This window comes from Lonchura striata, chromosome 25 (genome assembly GCF_050655825.1).
Source record: "Lonchura striata isolate lonStrDom1 chromosome 25, ASM5065582v1, whole genome shotgun sequence".
Classification (NCBI taxonomy): Eukaryota; Metazoa; Chordata; class Aves; order Passeriformes; family Estrildidae; genus Lonchura; species Lonchura striata.
Genome location: NC_140727.1, coordinates 1925015 through 1940192, shown reverse-complemented (window position 1 = coordinate 1940192; position 15178 = coordinate 1925015). Strand labels below are relative to the sequence as shown.

The 15178-nt window shown below is 46.0% G+C and overlaps 1 protein-coding gene across 5 annotated transcripts in view; it reads left to right on the top strand.

Moving 5' to 3' along the window:
• Positions 1-15178, top strand: part of ASH1L (ASH1 like histone lysine methyltransferase) — a 77774-nt gene that overhangs the window by 39030 nt on the left and 23566 nt on the right. For all 5 annotated transcript variants that reach the window (XR_014950058.1, XR_014950057.1, XM_085560587.1 and 2 more), the window contains exons 7-14: positions 4095-4189; positions 7292-7365; positions 8906-8951; positions 9187-9295; positions 11334-11540; positions 13341-13487; positions 14677-14785; positions 14954-15115. Coding sequence is in view for 3 of the 5 variants with exons in the window: in XM_085560587.1 (XP_085416713.1) it covers positions 4095-4189; positions 7292-7365; positions 8906-8951; positions 9187-9295; positions 11334-11540; positions 13341-13487; positions 14677-14785; positions 14954-15115 (949 nt within the window). In the remaining 2 variants the exon portion in view is untranslated. The remainder of the gene's footprint in view (positions 1-4094; positions 4190-7291; positions 7366-8905; positions 8952-9186; positions 9296-11333; positions 11541-13340; positions 13488-14676; positions 14786-14953; positions 15116-15178) is intronic.

The window sequence follows — 15178 nt, the reverse complement described above, 5'->3', positions numbered from 1 at the left end:
TCAGCAAAGTTCATCTCTGTTTTCTCTGAGATGTTTAGGGTAAAAAAATCCAGCATTTCTTTATTCACTGGTTGGTTTTCAGCCTGGTGTCCACTAGAATGTGGTCACCTCCCTCTTTCCCTTCCCTTTGTAGTCACACATGCTTTCTAATGCCATCTGAACAAATCAGTTGAAGTCAGGAATTTATGCTTCTGTTCCAATATGATCTGACAGATTGAAAAGAGAGAAAATCTGGCACCTTGTCACTATGTCATGGACCACTTGAAAATGTTACAGAGACCACTGGGAAGCTGCCAGTACAGTTTATCAGCTGCTCCTGCTGTAATCTTTCTCTGCAGCAGAGTCAAAGAATCAGTGAGAGGGTGAAGATTAAGGAAAAAACACAGATCTCAGTCTGACCTAAGTGAGGCCACTTGAATTTTATCTGTTTTAAAGAGATGTGCTAAAACTTTGCCACTTGGCTGATCTGTCACTGCTGTACACAGTTCAAATCTCACAATTTCATCTTATGGGAGGAGCTGAGAGAGTCTTCTCCTTTTCTTTAGTGTAAATATTTGGAACTTTGGGTGTTGCTAAGTTGGAAGAGACCCACAAAGATCGTGGAGTCCAACTCGTGGCTCTGCACAGTCCCAACTATCCCACCCTGTGCCTGAGCTGTGTCCTGGAGCCCTGGCAGCCCTGGGGCTGTGCCATCATCCTCTGGGTGAAGAACCTTTTATAATCCAACCTAAACCTGCCCTGGCCATTCCCTCAAGTGCTGTCCCTGCTCACACAGAGCAGAGATTGGAGCTGCTCCTCAGGGGGAGTCACAAATCACTTACAGAGGACTGCTCTGTCTTCCCTTTGCCTTTTGCTCCATATGCTGAGTTCTCCCCTGCTCTGATCCTGGGTTTGGGATGAGCTGCTTGTGGACACTGAGGAATTTCACCCTTCCAAGGAAGGAAATGCTGCCTGTGCACTGTTTGCACACTGCTAGTGAAGCAGGGCATGGACCTGCATAGCTGGGCAAGGACAGAACTGTGGCCACCACCCACATTGTTGCTCCTGCCCTTTGGAGCCCGGGGGGCTGATTCCACCATTCCATCCTGCTGGCACTGGGGCACTTTTTTTACCAAGCTGGTTCAGTAGACTTAAATCCACAGCACAACTAAATCCACAGTACAACTGTCACTTTCTGGTAATCAGATTTTTATCTGGTTTTCTGTGCTGTTCCCATTCTACTGCATGGTCAGACATATGGTTGGATATTTGCAAACAGAGTAAGAGGAGAGCAGAAGTTCAGGTTGTTGTCCCATTACTTCTGCTGTAGGAGTTTGAAAACCTGATGTGAGTGGAGAAGGAAAAGGCAGCTCTGTGATCATGGGGCACCCTCTAGTGCTGCCACAGTGAGTGTTGGTCCCTGTCCCCATTCCATTAGTGGCTCGTACTCACTGGTTTTCTGTCATTGTTTGCAGTGTTCACTGCAGACATTTTGCCTTAAACACCATTTTCCTACTCTTATTTCATCCTTCCTAAACAATTCCTAAATGTCACGAGGATGTGTGGAGCAGAGAAGGTTGCACTGAGGTTTATACAAGTCACAGCCTGTTCCTGCACCAGTCACATCCAGCTGCTCAATCAACAACAGCACAGGACAGGTTTGGCCTGGCCTGGCCAGTGCTGATGGACTGTTAAAAGAGATTTCAATAGTTGATGTTAAAAAGGTCTTTTTAAAACACCTCAGTTCTCTGCAGTCATGTAGAATTTTGTCTCAGGAGTTCGCTCCAGCTCCCCTCCTTGTTAAAATACAGGTTTTGTTACACTGCAGATGACGTAAGGATAAAAGGGATTGGTCCTGAGTCAGTCTCAGTTCTGCCTCATTTCCAGCTGTAATTTTTGTAGGCAGCATGGCTGTAACCTCCACAGGAGTGCTCCCAGTCCTCAGCTCCCTCTGGGAGTTCCGTGGTGGAAGTGAGATGTTCAGTCTGTGGTTGCACAAGGTTGCAGCTTTGAGAATGAGGGAAGATCTTCTGCAGGACTTGTTCTCTGTATCCAGCAGTGGCTTTCCTAGAGGAGTGAACTGCAAAGTGCAGTTCACAAAAAATGCACAATTGGTAAATTAGCAATTAATTAAAATGCTGTAGAGTATTTTGAGAAACACATTATTTTGGTACTTGAACAGGACATGAAGTGCAGGTCAGCAGGTAGCTGATGCTGGCACAAGCTGATGGTGCACCAGAAGAATCAGCTGTGCATTCTCCTCACCTCTGGCAAATTCCTGTTCTTGTGCTGTCCCTTCCTTTGTCCCATGCTGATGTCCAGGTGGGATGATGGTTGGATGGAATCCAGCCTTCCACTGGAGGCTTCTCTGCAGTCAGAGCAATGGTCTGACATCAAAGCTAGCTTATCCCCACCTAAAATGTTCATCAAACCATGGGCTGAGGGAAAATGGGGCTCCACACATCAAAAATGTCATTCCACAGAGAAGTGATCCCAGCCAGCATGGGAGGAGTGGAAGCTAGAGAGGAAGAACACAAATGGAACAGAAAACAGGGAAGCAGAGTGATGGAGAGAAGTGCAGGTACAGGGAAGACAACTCCGGGTCTGGTCTTTGTTCCCTTAGTTTGCCTGAGATTTCAGACTGACATTTGGAGACCAGACCTAGTCTTTAGCCCCTGCAGAGTGGAACAAAATCTGCTCATCTACAAAAATACCATTTGGCCATTACCCTGTTACTGGGAGCCTGCACAGAGGCCAGTTTAGTTCTCTTGGTGTGGAGTGCACCAAAATGAGTGTTGCAAATTCATCCCCACAGAAACTGAACCAAACAGCTGTAGGCAGTGGATTACAGAGTGGGAAGCTTTTCTTGTAGAATCAGAGAGTCTTTAAAGTTAGGAGAAACATCCATGATCATCAAGGCTGAGGTTTTGTGCAGCCAGGCTTATGTTTGAGTCTGTCAGATGCTCAGGAATGTCCTCTCCCAGCTCCCTGTTGTAGGTGCCCACCTGGGCTGGTGGAAGTTGTCATTTCCCTGATGATTGGCAAAGTCTTTCCCAGGTCTCACTGGCTTGCTTGGAATCACAGAATCATGGAGTGCTTTGGGTTGGAAGGGACCTTAAAACTTCCTGCCACTATCCCAGGTTGATTCAAGCTTTGTCCAACACATCCAGGGGCAGCCACAGCTGCTCTGGGCACCTCTGCCAGGGCCTCACCACCCTCACAGGGAAGAATTTCTTCCTAAGTATTTCCAGTTGTTGATATCTGTATCTCAAAATTTTGTTTTTGACTTGCATTTTCTCTTCACTATAATGGTCTGCATTGTTTAACCACTATAATGATTAAACAATGATACCACATTTTTTTATTGAGCCATCTTTCTGTTACTTGTCCAGTTCTTAAAATAGATCCCTTGAAAAACTTTAGTACTAAACTTCAACAGGCTTCAATATCATTTAATCTTTGGTATGTTTAACATTTAAAAGTCTCCTTTGAATGTTGCAGGACTGCAGTTCTAAATATAACCACATCAGATTCTATTTTCCGAGGTTTGTTGTTGGCCAGAGGGAGATGTTTATAAACACCAGATTACAGAGCTGTCACCTGCCTAACCCATACAACCATTCTAATTCCATACTCTTATTTTTCTTTCTGCAAAGGGGTGTCTCATTGCCTTTTTAAACTCTGATTTATCTTCTTTTTCTGCCTTTCCTGATGAACAACCTTCTGAAGGGCAGCACATGAATGTTTGCTCTCAGGGAAGTGGGAGAGCAGGGCTGTACACGTGTCACAGTTCCTCAGCAAAGCCACCAGATACAATCTGCTGCTCCTCTTTCGTTTGTGTAGCTTTAGTTTTTACTTTTATATCACATACTGGGCATTTCAAGTCCCATTGGGTGTTGCCTTAACAGCATTTATGGAGAAAAAACCCATTGTGGGAGGGCTGGGATCAGTGTGTTTGACAGGCAACCTGGAGGGCAGTTCTTTGGCCGTTTCTATTATCACTCTCTTGCCTGATGCTCCAGCCGTTTGTGCCTTAACTAAAGCAGAAAATGCATTTTTGGAAGTGACAGATGATGCCCATTGTGATGGTTTGGTTCTGTCCCTGTCCTCCACAGCCCCAAGAGCCGCCTGATCCAGCTGAAGAAGGAGAAGCTGGAATACACCCCAGGGGAGCACGAGCACGGGCTGTTCCCAGCCCCTATCCACGTTGGTGGGTACCTCATCTGTATTTTCATTCTTGAGGCACTGGGGAGCCTGCACAGCTTCTGCCTTTCTCTGCTTTTTATCCCTTGCCAGGTCACCCGTGGCTTTTTGCACATGAACTTTGCCAAGTCATCCCTCTGTGTTCCCCAGTTTGACTCAAGAGGCTTTTTTTAGCTTAAAACATTGTTCTTGATTTTTTTGGGGTGTCAGAAAATACCATTCTAGATGAAAACTGTGATAGTACTTGGATGAAATGCAGAGCAATAGTCTCCACCTCAAAGTAAAATTACAGCAGAATAGCCACAGACAATTCTGACCATTTAAATCCCAAAAGCTGAGCATGGAATGATAAATTCCCCCATGTCCCCATGCACTTAAAGGTGTCTGTCTTTACACAGGGATAAAAGGGTGGAGGAATTAAAAGCTTTGCTGTAATATTTTTTTTTTTTTTTACTGCATCCCCATTTTTATGTCTCAGGTAGGAAAAAAAAAGTGAATTAGGATTTCACAGAATCACGGAAACATGGAATGGTTTGGGTGGGAAGGGACCTTACAGATGATCTTATTCCACCTTGTTCCATGGAATTCCATAGCCCAGGTTCCAAACCCTGTCCCTGGTATTCTTCCCTTATCCTGTGGAAAGAAGGGATAACCCAAAATCTGTCCCAGGCCCTCGGATGGGATGGAGCTCAGGCTGCTGCTCCTGGGGCAGGGGGGATGGTGCAGAGCTCCCACTGTTTGCAGCTCATACCATTTCCCAGGTTAAAACCAGGATTGAGTAATTTCCTGACTGTCAGGTAATTGTTTTCAGCTTTTGAAGTGCTGTGATTTCTCGCTGCAAGTCCTGTCAGGCCCAGCGGGTTTGGGGAATTCAGGAATCTTTGTCCCACGGAACACAAGCTGTCACTGCTTTGTCTCCTGTCACAAAACTCTTTGGCTCCCTGCACAACTGCACAGCAAGGCAGAGCAGTTGGACAGACCTGTGTGAATCAGCAGCCACAGAACAGGTTTCAGAGCCGAAGGTGACAATTTAAATTCTTCACAATGTTTCCTTGCTCAGCTCCTTTTTCAATGGGGGGTCATAAAACCAGGTTCACCCACATTGTTGCTCCTGCCCTGCAGCTGCTCCCGTGGCTCCAGGGGAGCCTGGGGATGGTTTAACCCCAGAGCAGTGACCAGGACTGGGGTTCTGCCAGGGGACTGCCCTGGTGCCACTCAGGGTGGGCTGGGGGGACCTTCCCTGTGCTGGGGGCTCGGTGCCAGGGCACCTGAAAGAGCCTTTTGTTTGGCCTGCTGAGGTCATAGAAGTGAAAGCAAATTCCCAGCAGATTTAGCTCTTTCCTGGAACCTGCTAGGGATGAATAAGGCATTGAAAATGGAAAGTAATTTAGGGGTAAATTGTAAGGAAAACATTACCATTTTTATTTTCCAGTGGTGAGGGTATCTGTGTGAATTTATATGAACCCACAGAGCATTGCTGGAGGAATATAAAGGCATTTGTTAACAGTTAGAAAAGCTGGGGATAAAAAACCAGGCCTGGGCCTGACACCTCATCCTAGGCACTCTGCTTGCTCCCTGCAGTTTTGTGACACAGGATTCCAGCAAAATGATCAGAGAATGTTGAATTTTGGCTGGAACTAACCAGTGTCTGCCCTCGGGGCTGGTGTGAATGATGTAATGGGTCTGTGTCCTTTAGGGGTGTCAGGGAATGAAAGAACAGAGCCAAAATCTGCAGTGAAAGCAGGAACTCCTGTCTAAAACGAGTTCTAGTTATTGCTGAAAATACAGATCCCCTTGAAGCCTTTCCAAAAAATCCAGGAATGTATTTGCCAAGTCTGAATTCATTCTTAAATCTCTTCTGGTAAAGGTCACGGGAACAGGCTGGGAGACTATTTTCAGAACTGATTTGATTTCTTTGAGTACAATATTATGATTTACCAGCCTGCATGGGTGGTGCAGGTCTTGTCCTGGGTGTTGAAGTGTTGAGTTGTGCACAGGAAAACTCAGGAGAATGGGTCAGCTTTGAGGACAGAGCTGTGGTCAGTCCTGTCAGGTGCTGTGGTCAGTTGTTTCAGGTGCTGTGGTCAGTTGTTTCAGGTGTTGTGGTCAGTTGTTTCAGGTGTGGTCAGTGCTGTCAGCTGTTGTGGTCAGTTGTTTCAGGTGTGGTCAGTGCTGTCAGCTGTTGTGGTCAGTTGTTCCAGGTGTTGTGGTCAGTTGTTTCAGGTGCTGTGGTCAGTTGTTCCGGGTGTGGTCAGTGCTGTCAGTTGTTTCAGGTGTGGTTTGTTCTGTCAGGTGCTGTGGTCAGTTGTTTGTTTCAGGTGTGGTCAGTTGTTTCAGGTGTGGTCAGTGCTGTCAGCTCTTGTGGTCAGTTGTTTCAGGTTTGGTCAGTTGATTCAGGTGTGGTCAGTTGTTTCAGGTGTTGTGGTCAGTTGTTTCAGGTGTTGTGGTCAGTTGTTTCAGGTTTGGTCAGTTGTTCCAGGTGTGGTCAGTGCTGTCAGCTGTTGTGGTCAGTTGTTCCAGGTGTGGTCAGTGCTGTTAGGTGTTGTGGTCAGTTGTTTCAGGTGTGGTCAGTGCTGTCAGCTGTTGTGGTCAGTGCTGTCAGCTGTTGTGGTCAGTTGTTTCAGGTTTGGTCAGTTGATTCAGGTGTGGTCAGTTGTTCCAGGTGTGGTCAGTTGTTCCAGGTGTGGTCAGTGCTGTCAGGTGTTGTGGTCAGTTGTTTCAGGTGTGGTCAGTGCTGTCAGCTGTTGTGGTCAGTTGTTCCAGGTGTGGTCAGTGCTGTCAGCTGTTGTGGTCAGTTGTTCCAGGTGTGGTAGTGCTGTCAGGTGTTGTGGTCAGTTCTGTCCTGGGCTGGCCGTGGTGGGTCTGACCCATCTCCCCATCCCTTGCTGTCCCTGGAGTCCCCTCCTGAGCAGGACAGGAGAACAGGACCTGGATCTGTGTCCGGGGGGGGTTCCCTGGGACATCCAGGATCTTCTCAGAGGCTTCTGCCCCTCTCCTCTGTGCCCTGAGAGGCCCTGCCAGAGCCTGGCCGGTGCCTGGGGGCAGCTCCCTTCTCTCAGGACATGTGGCTGTGAGTGTGTGCCCCTTACAAATGTTTTTGTGGTTCCAGGGAAGTACCTCAGACAAAAGAGAATCGACTTCCAGCTGCCTTACGACATCCTCTGGCAGTGGAAACACAACCAGGTAGGAGATAAGAAGTCACTGGGGTTGCCAAGATTTTGGGATCAGAAGGAAACAGCAGCGCTCGGGGGTTGCCAAGGTTGGGATGGGAAGGAAACAGCAACACCCGGAGCCTGTTCACACATCCCAGCTGCGCGAGGGGAGAAGGGATTTGCATATGTACTTCACCTTGAAAATTCCCATTATTCCATCTCCTGCAAAATAGCAACCCTGTGAGTTTCTGCTCTGAAAAAAAGTCATTAATTTGGCTGCAGACTTTTATTTTGGCAGTGCTGGTTTCAGACACGCCTCAGGAGAATTGGGATGTACTGCCAGCAGCACTGAGAAATTTCAGGCCTTGTTTTTCTTGGATCAATCCCAGCAGAGTGGAATTTATTTTTCACTTGCGAGCTGAAATTTTCATACCGAGGAAAGAGGAGAAACTGTTTAACAGTCTCGTTCTTTTTTAAAGAGCTTTAAATATGTGCAAGCTTAAAAATAGGATTTTTTTTTTTTTTTTTCCCTGAGATGTTTTCACCAAGTGATTTACCACAGGATTTAAGGGAGAATCTGCCCTCAGCTCTGTGGTGGGAAAGTGCTCTCAGAGGTGTAACTTGAGCAGGTAAATGAGCAGGACACATTGCCAGGTGCTGTGGCTCCAGCTGCACTCCAACACCCCTGGAATCTGATCCTCAAGTCAGGAGCACTGGGAACATTTCAGCTGAGGACACTTTTCTTGCCGTGGACTGACAATGCCTGTCTCATCTGTTCAGTATTTTATGAGTAATAAATAGATGGAATCTGTTTCCTTGACATTCCCCAGCTCTCCCTGGAATATTGGAGGCCCTTGCAGAGGAGTTTCTCTGCACAGGGGTGTGGAGATGTCTGGGTTGTTCCTGTGGGCCACGAGGGTCACCGAAGGAAGGTTCTTAGAGCAGGAAATGTGTGTGAAATAGAGAATAATTGGAAATTATTCCTTAAAGCTTGTTTGACAGGCTGGAATATAGATGAAATAATGAATTGTAAAGTAAGCTCTCCTTTCCCTTCCCATTATCTCTGCAGAGAAGATGAATCTGCATTTCTCATGGCTCCCACCTGTACTCAAAGTTCTTACAGAATCCCAAAATCCTTTAGATTGGGAAAAACCCTTCAGATCATCGAGTCACTTTGATAAATCAGCACCTTGATTTTTTTTTTGTTTTCACTTTTTTAAGCATTGGCACATGGTGATTCCACCAAAGATGGTTTCTCCAAAGTAGATATAAATAATTCCTCTTCTTCTAAGCCCTGCTCAGGGGAGCCTGTCCTCAGGACAGCTCTTTGTCACATTGCTCTGGACAGACAGAATGAACAAACTGCTCCACTGTCTCACCAAGCCCAAATTCTGCTGCTTCAGGTTGTTCTTGTGACCTATTTGTTAATGCAGTCTGAGCCCAAAGAGAACACAGATTTCTAGTAATGATTACAGAACAGTTGCCTATGTACAGAACATAATTTCCCTGCTCCTTTTGAATAACAGATGCACTTATGCAATGTATTAAAATATTCTTTCTCTTCCTTTTAGTTGTATAAAAAGCCAGATGTCCCACTTTATAAAAAAATCCGTTCCAGTAAGTAAAATCTTATTACTAAACTGTGATAACTGTGGAATTTTCGTGTGACACCCTCCTTTCTGTCCTGCTCTTTGTCCTACCAAAGACACTTCCACCTGGCTTTTTTTTTTACTTTACTGATTGGAATGATAATACTGTAGATAAACAGTTCTGGTTTTTCACCTGAAAAGAATTCTTTTCCCTATTTGGGTTTGTTTTTCTTTTCTTTTTTCTTTTTTTTTTTTCCCTCCAGATGTCTACGTGGATGTCAAACCTCTCTCTGGCTACGAGGCCACCACGTGCAACTGTAAGAAACCAGAGGATGACAGTGGGAAGGGCTGTGTGGAGGATTGTCTGAACAGGTTAGAAATGGATTCTTCCTCATCATCTCCTAGCAAGAGTTCTGCTGGGTGCACCCCAGCAACAAAGCCATCATCCCAGCGAGGGAAATTCCCACTTGGACCCTCCTGGAGCAGCTCTGGGGTCCCCCAGATTGTCACTGAGGCCCCTTCACAGCCACTCCCAGCTGCTCCCAGTTTGACCAGTTCCCTCCCAGCTCCAGGCTGTGGATCCTTCCAGCCCTGGCATGGTGGAGCAGCCACAGGAGCAGCTCCAGCTGCTGCCCCTGGGGAGGGACCCTGGGCTTGTGTCCCCAACGGGGCTCGTGTCCCCAACGGGGCTCGTGTCCCCAACGGGGCTCGTGTCCCCAACTGGGCTCGTGTCCCCCCTTGGGCTCTTGTCCCCCCTGGGGAAGGACCCTGGGCTTCTGTCTCCCCTGCACTCGTGTCCCCTCCCTGGGCTCGTGTCCCTCCCTGGGCTCGTGTCCCTCCCTGGGCTCGTGTCCCCCACTAGGGAGGGACCTTGGGCTCGTGTCCCCAACTGGGCTCTTGTCCCCAACTGGGAGGGTCCCTGGCCTCGTGTCCCCCCCATTGGGAGGGACCTTGGGTTCGTGTCCCTCCCTGGGCTTGTGTGCCCACCCCAGGCTCGTGTCCCCCCCTGGGGAAGGACCCTGGGCTTGTGTCCCCTCCCTGGGCTCGTGTCCCCCCCGGGCTTGTGTCCCCCACTAGGGAGGGACCTTGGGCTCGTGTCCCCAACTGGGCTCGTGTCCCCTCCCTGGGCTTGTGTCCCCTCCCTGGGGAGGGACCCTGAGCTCATGTCCCCTCCTGAGCTTGTGTCCCCAACTGGGCTTGTGTCCCCAACTGGGCTTGTGTCCCCAACTGGGAGGGTCTCTGGGCTCATGTCCCCCTCCTGGGCTCGTGTCCCCCCCTTGGCCTCGTGTCCCCCCCAGTCCTCGTGTCCCCCCAAGCTGTGCCCGGTGCTCTGGGGGCTCAGAGTGGCCACTTGGCCACGGGCAGGCACAGGGGCAGTGCCCGGCCCGGCCCCTTGCCCAGGGCACAGCCTGCAGGAGCTGCACCTGCGCCAGGTGAGTCCCAGCCCTGCCCTGCCCCTTCTCCGGAGGAAATCCCAATAAAATCTCCTTTTTACCTTTTGAACAGCAGATCCCATTAAAATCTCCTTTTTGCCCTTTGAACGGCAGATCCCATTAAAATCTCCTTTTTGCCCTTTGAACGGCAGATCCCATTAAAATCTCCTTTTTGCCCTTTGAACGGCAGATCCCATTAAAATCTCCTTTTTGCCCTATGAATGGCAGTGAGAGCTAGGCAGGGAATCACTGTGTGAATTGCATCTTGAAAACAAGAAGTATTTTAGTTCTTCAATTACTTCTGTTTTGTTATTATTAATTTATTTTTTAATGTATTGATTTATTATTGATTCATATATACATAATATATATAATACCGATTTTTTCTTGATTTATAAATTGATTTTATATAGATGTATTGTTGATTTATAGATCTATATGAATTATTATATATAACCTATATGCATTTTATATATTTATATTTATGTATTTTATATAAGTAATATAAAACTATATAAATAAATTGAAATCACATATATAAATAATTATATAAAATGTATATAATTTTATGTTTCTATTTTTTATATTTATAATTGTTATATTTATATTAATATATATAAATAAATATGTTTTATATATTTTTATATAAGTATATATTTGTAATTATATTAAAGTTTGATATATTTATAAAGTTTTATATATTTATAAAATTTTATATATTTATGTTTTTAATATTTATGAATAATTATATATTATGTTTGTGGTTATGTATATATTTCTAGCTTGATTTAATAGCTATAAATTATTATATATTACTTATGTGATGATGTATATATTTATATCTCAATTTCACATATTGATGTTTGTATTTTTATTTATTATCGCATTTATTCTTATTTTCTTATTACCCTCACATTTATGCCTTTATCCCAGAGCACCCTTCCCCTGCCTTCACGTTGTGTGTCGTCCCTTTTTAGGATGATCTTCGCCGAGTGTTCCCCCAACACGTGCCCCTGCGGGGAGCAGTGCTGCAACCAGCGCATCCAGAGGCACGAGTGGGTGCAGTGCCTGGAGAGGTTCCGGGCCGAGGAGAAGGGATGGGGCATCCGCACCAAAGAGCCCCTGAAAGCAGGACAGTTCATCATCGAGTATCTGGGAGAAGTTGTTAGCGAGCAAGAATTCAGGTGCCAACATTGATTTGTTGCTTTTTCGCATGCAAAGGCCCATGAATTATTTTTAGCGTCTGCGGTTGTGGTTGGGTTATCCTAAAGCAGGAGAATGAGGGGGAAAAGGAAGGTTTGGAATTCTGGGGGTTTTGGTTAACCAAGTTTTTCTCAGTGCAGTATTGAGGGGTGATTAATGTTTGAAATGGATCATCTTCCTCATCTGCCCTATAAATGCAAAATGCCACCAGAAGGCAGCTGCAGTCTCCTCACACAGAGATAAACCCTGACCCCTGTCCCTGTGCTCTTGTGATCCATGGATGTGATTCCAGAACCTGCCCAGGAAGAATTCCAAGGGTTTTGGTTAACCAATTTTTCTCAGTCCAGAAAAGAGGGGTGAATAATGTTTGAAATGGATCATCTTCCTCATCTGCCCCATAAATGCCAAATGCCACAAGTGACTGGATGTGAGAGGAGAACTCTGCAGGATTTGGGCTGCACCAGGTGGAACTGAGGGCCAGAGTGGGGCTGCAAGGAGCATGGGCTTCTGCAAAAAAATGTGAAGGAAAAAGAACAAGTGGAAGCATGGAAAGAAATTGTCTTGTTAATTCCGTGGGATATTTGAGATTGGAGGGACTTGCTGCTCTCAGCTGCATTCTCCTCACACAGAGATAAACCCTGACCCCTGTCCCTGTGCTCTTGTGATCCATGGATGTGATTCCAGATGCTGCCCACTCAGGAGGAAGCTGGTTGTTACAGACACCCCAAGGAATGCACACTTGCATTTTCTCTTCCATACATGAAATTTCTACAAATAATCTGCAGGACTCTATTGTTAATGCAGGCAAACCCAATGAGAAGAAATGAGGATGTCTGACTCAATTCAGAAGGCTGAATTATTTCTTTATTATAACTATGCTAAAATACATTAATATGCTATATAAAAGGAAGACACTAAAACTACACGCTACTTTCTCTGACTCTAACACAATTTGTGACCCTCTCTGAGAGCCCAGCCCCAGGTGGGTTGGATTGGCCATCAGGCTCAAACAATCCTCACCAGAATCCAATCAAGCACTCACTCCAGGTAAACAATTCTCCAAACACATAGGAAAAACAAGGAGCAGAAATAGAAATTGTTTTCTCTTTCATTTCTCTCTGTGCACCTCTGTGAAAAGTCCTGAGAGGGAGAGAGAAATGTGTTTGCCACAGGACTCAAAAGGGGGCATTCCAGAAGAGCAAATTTCTGAATTCTAACCCAAGCTCTGTCATTGACCTTGACTTATAAAAATAGGTACAATAAGGGTTTCCCTCCATCTCTAGGTGCACAGTTGTTGCAGAATTTCTGAGGGAGAGAGGGCATGATTTATGTCTGGAGTGAGAATTGAGCTCTACCTACTTGGACTAGGCATTGATAAGTGGCCTTGGTGGGGCCTGGAAGCCTTTGATGCAGTGAGAATTCAGTTGTGGCGCAGTCAGAAATTATGTTAAGGTAATTACAAAGTAATGAGCTGTCTGAGTGTGAATTAGGGTAGAGCTGCAGCGTGAAAAGCCTGACCACCTTAAGGCAAAGGTAAACAATGTTAGCGTGCCAATCAGACTATATAGAAGTGTATAAAAACTGCCATCTTCTCTGGAATAAATGGAGAACATTGCATTAATCACACAGGTTGGATGTGCATTCTACCCTGTCCAGCTTTCCCTGGTCACCACAGTTCTATCAAATATAAAAGATTATCAATGCTTTTTCTTCCAAACCCTCTCTGAGAGGTTTGTGTGGGGACAAGCAGAATGACGAGCTGCACCCTGTGTTGCCCCCAGGAACCGGATGATTGAGCAGTACCACAACCACAGCGACCATTACTGCCTGAACCTGGACAGTGGCATGGTCATCGACAGCTACCGCATGGGCAACGAGGCTCGCTTCATCAACCACAGCTGCAACCCCAACTGCGAGATGCAGAAATGGTGAGCAGGGGCGTTCTGCTCCCTGGGAGAACCCGTGTGCCCAGAGAGGGAGAGAGCCAGTTCAGCTGAGGGACTCAGATCTAAAAACAGGGAGGGAATCGAGCTGGAAATAATCTTTACACGGTGCTCAAGAGAAGCTGTGTGGTGTTGGTGAGTGCTGGATGCTTTGGAGGCAGGATCCAAGTTTGCTGGCAGATCCAGCACTGCTGGGTGTCGCACTGGGATATTTCCCTCCCAGCATTTCTGGTTACGCTGGGCTCTTTCCCTCCCAGTATTGCTGCTTTTCACACTCTTAATCTGCTGTGAAGGTTGAAGCCTGGGTAATGCTCTAAAATCATCTATCTGTGTATAAACCCTTTGTTTTGACAATTCAAATATTTTTTTAAAGCAGGGTTAAAAAAGAAATAATGGGATTCCAGCACACCAGCACTTAGGAGGAAGTACTGCTGAGGGATTTGTAGTGAGTGATTTTCAGGGGAATGGCAAATGGTGGAACAGGAGTCACTGCACATAAGAGTAGCTCATGGTTCTCAAGTGATTCTAGATTTAAGCAACAATAACGTTTTAAACATGAAAATCCAACTCAAAATAAAATAGTTGAAGAGATAGAGGGGATTCTGCCCTGCTCAGGTGAGGCCCCTCCTTGCAGAGCTGCCTCCAGTCTGAGGCAGAATTCTGGGGGTTTTGGTTAACCAAGTTTTTCTCAGTCCAGAATTGAGGGGTGATTAATGTTTGAAATGGATCATCTGCCTCATCTGCCACAAAGATCTGAAAGGAGAACTCTGCAGGAAGGACATGGAGCTATTGGAGGGTCTGGAGGAGGCACCAAATTTATTAGAGGGAAAGAGCAGCTGTGCTATGAGGAAAGGCTGAGAGAATTGGGGTGGTTCAGCCTGGAGAAGAAGAGCCCCAAGTGTCCTAATTGTGTCCTTCTGGTACCTGAAGGAGCTGCAGGGAAGATGGAGAGAGGTTATTTCCAATTATTTATTTTATTTATGTCCTGGAGTGACAGGACAGGGGGCAATGTCTTCCCACTGCCAAAGTTTATTGTAAGAGATAAATAAAAGAAATGCACAAGCATAAGCCAGGGCACGGCAGAGGTGTTGCTGCCTGTCTCTAACACTGCCACTCTGTGCACAAAGATGGTTTTATGTTGAATTTTTGGGTATTTGATTGTATTTTCCTCCAGGTCTGTGAACGGTGTGTATCGGATCGGGCTCTATGCACTGAAGGACATGCCTGCTGGGACTGAGCTCACCTATGACTACAACTTCCACTCATTTAATGTTGAAAAGCAGGTAAAAACCCCTGTGAGACCTTGAAAAAAATCTCACTGAGGCCTAACAGTTCTGTAAAGTGTAAAAATTAACAAAACCCGTCACGTTGTATTAGGCAGAAAATGTTTTAATATTGAGAATGAATCTAAACATTTGGGGTTTATTTGATTTATTTTTTTTTCCTCAAAGCAACTCTGCAAATGTGGCTTTGACAAATGCAGAGGAATAATTGGGGGTAAAAGTCAACGCATGAATGGACTCTCAAGCAAAAGCAACCAGCCTGTGAGCACCCACAGAAGACCTGGGAGGTCGAAAGAGAAGAGGAAGTCAAAGCACAAACTAAAGAAGAGAGTAAGTAGGAAAGACAGAGCTTGGGTGGGAAATCAGTCTGTGCCACCAGACCAAAAAGTGGTC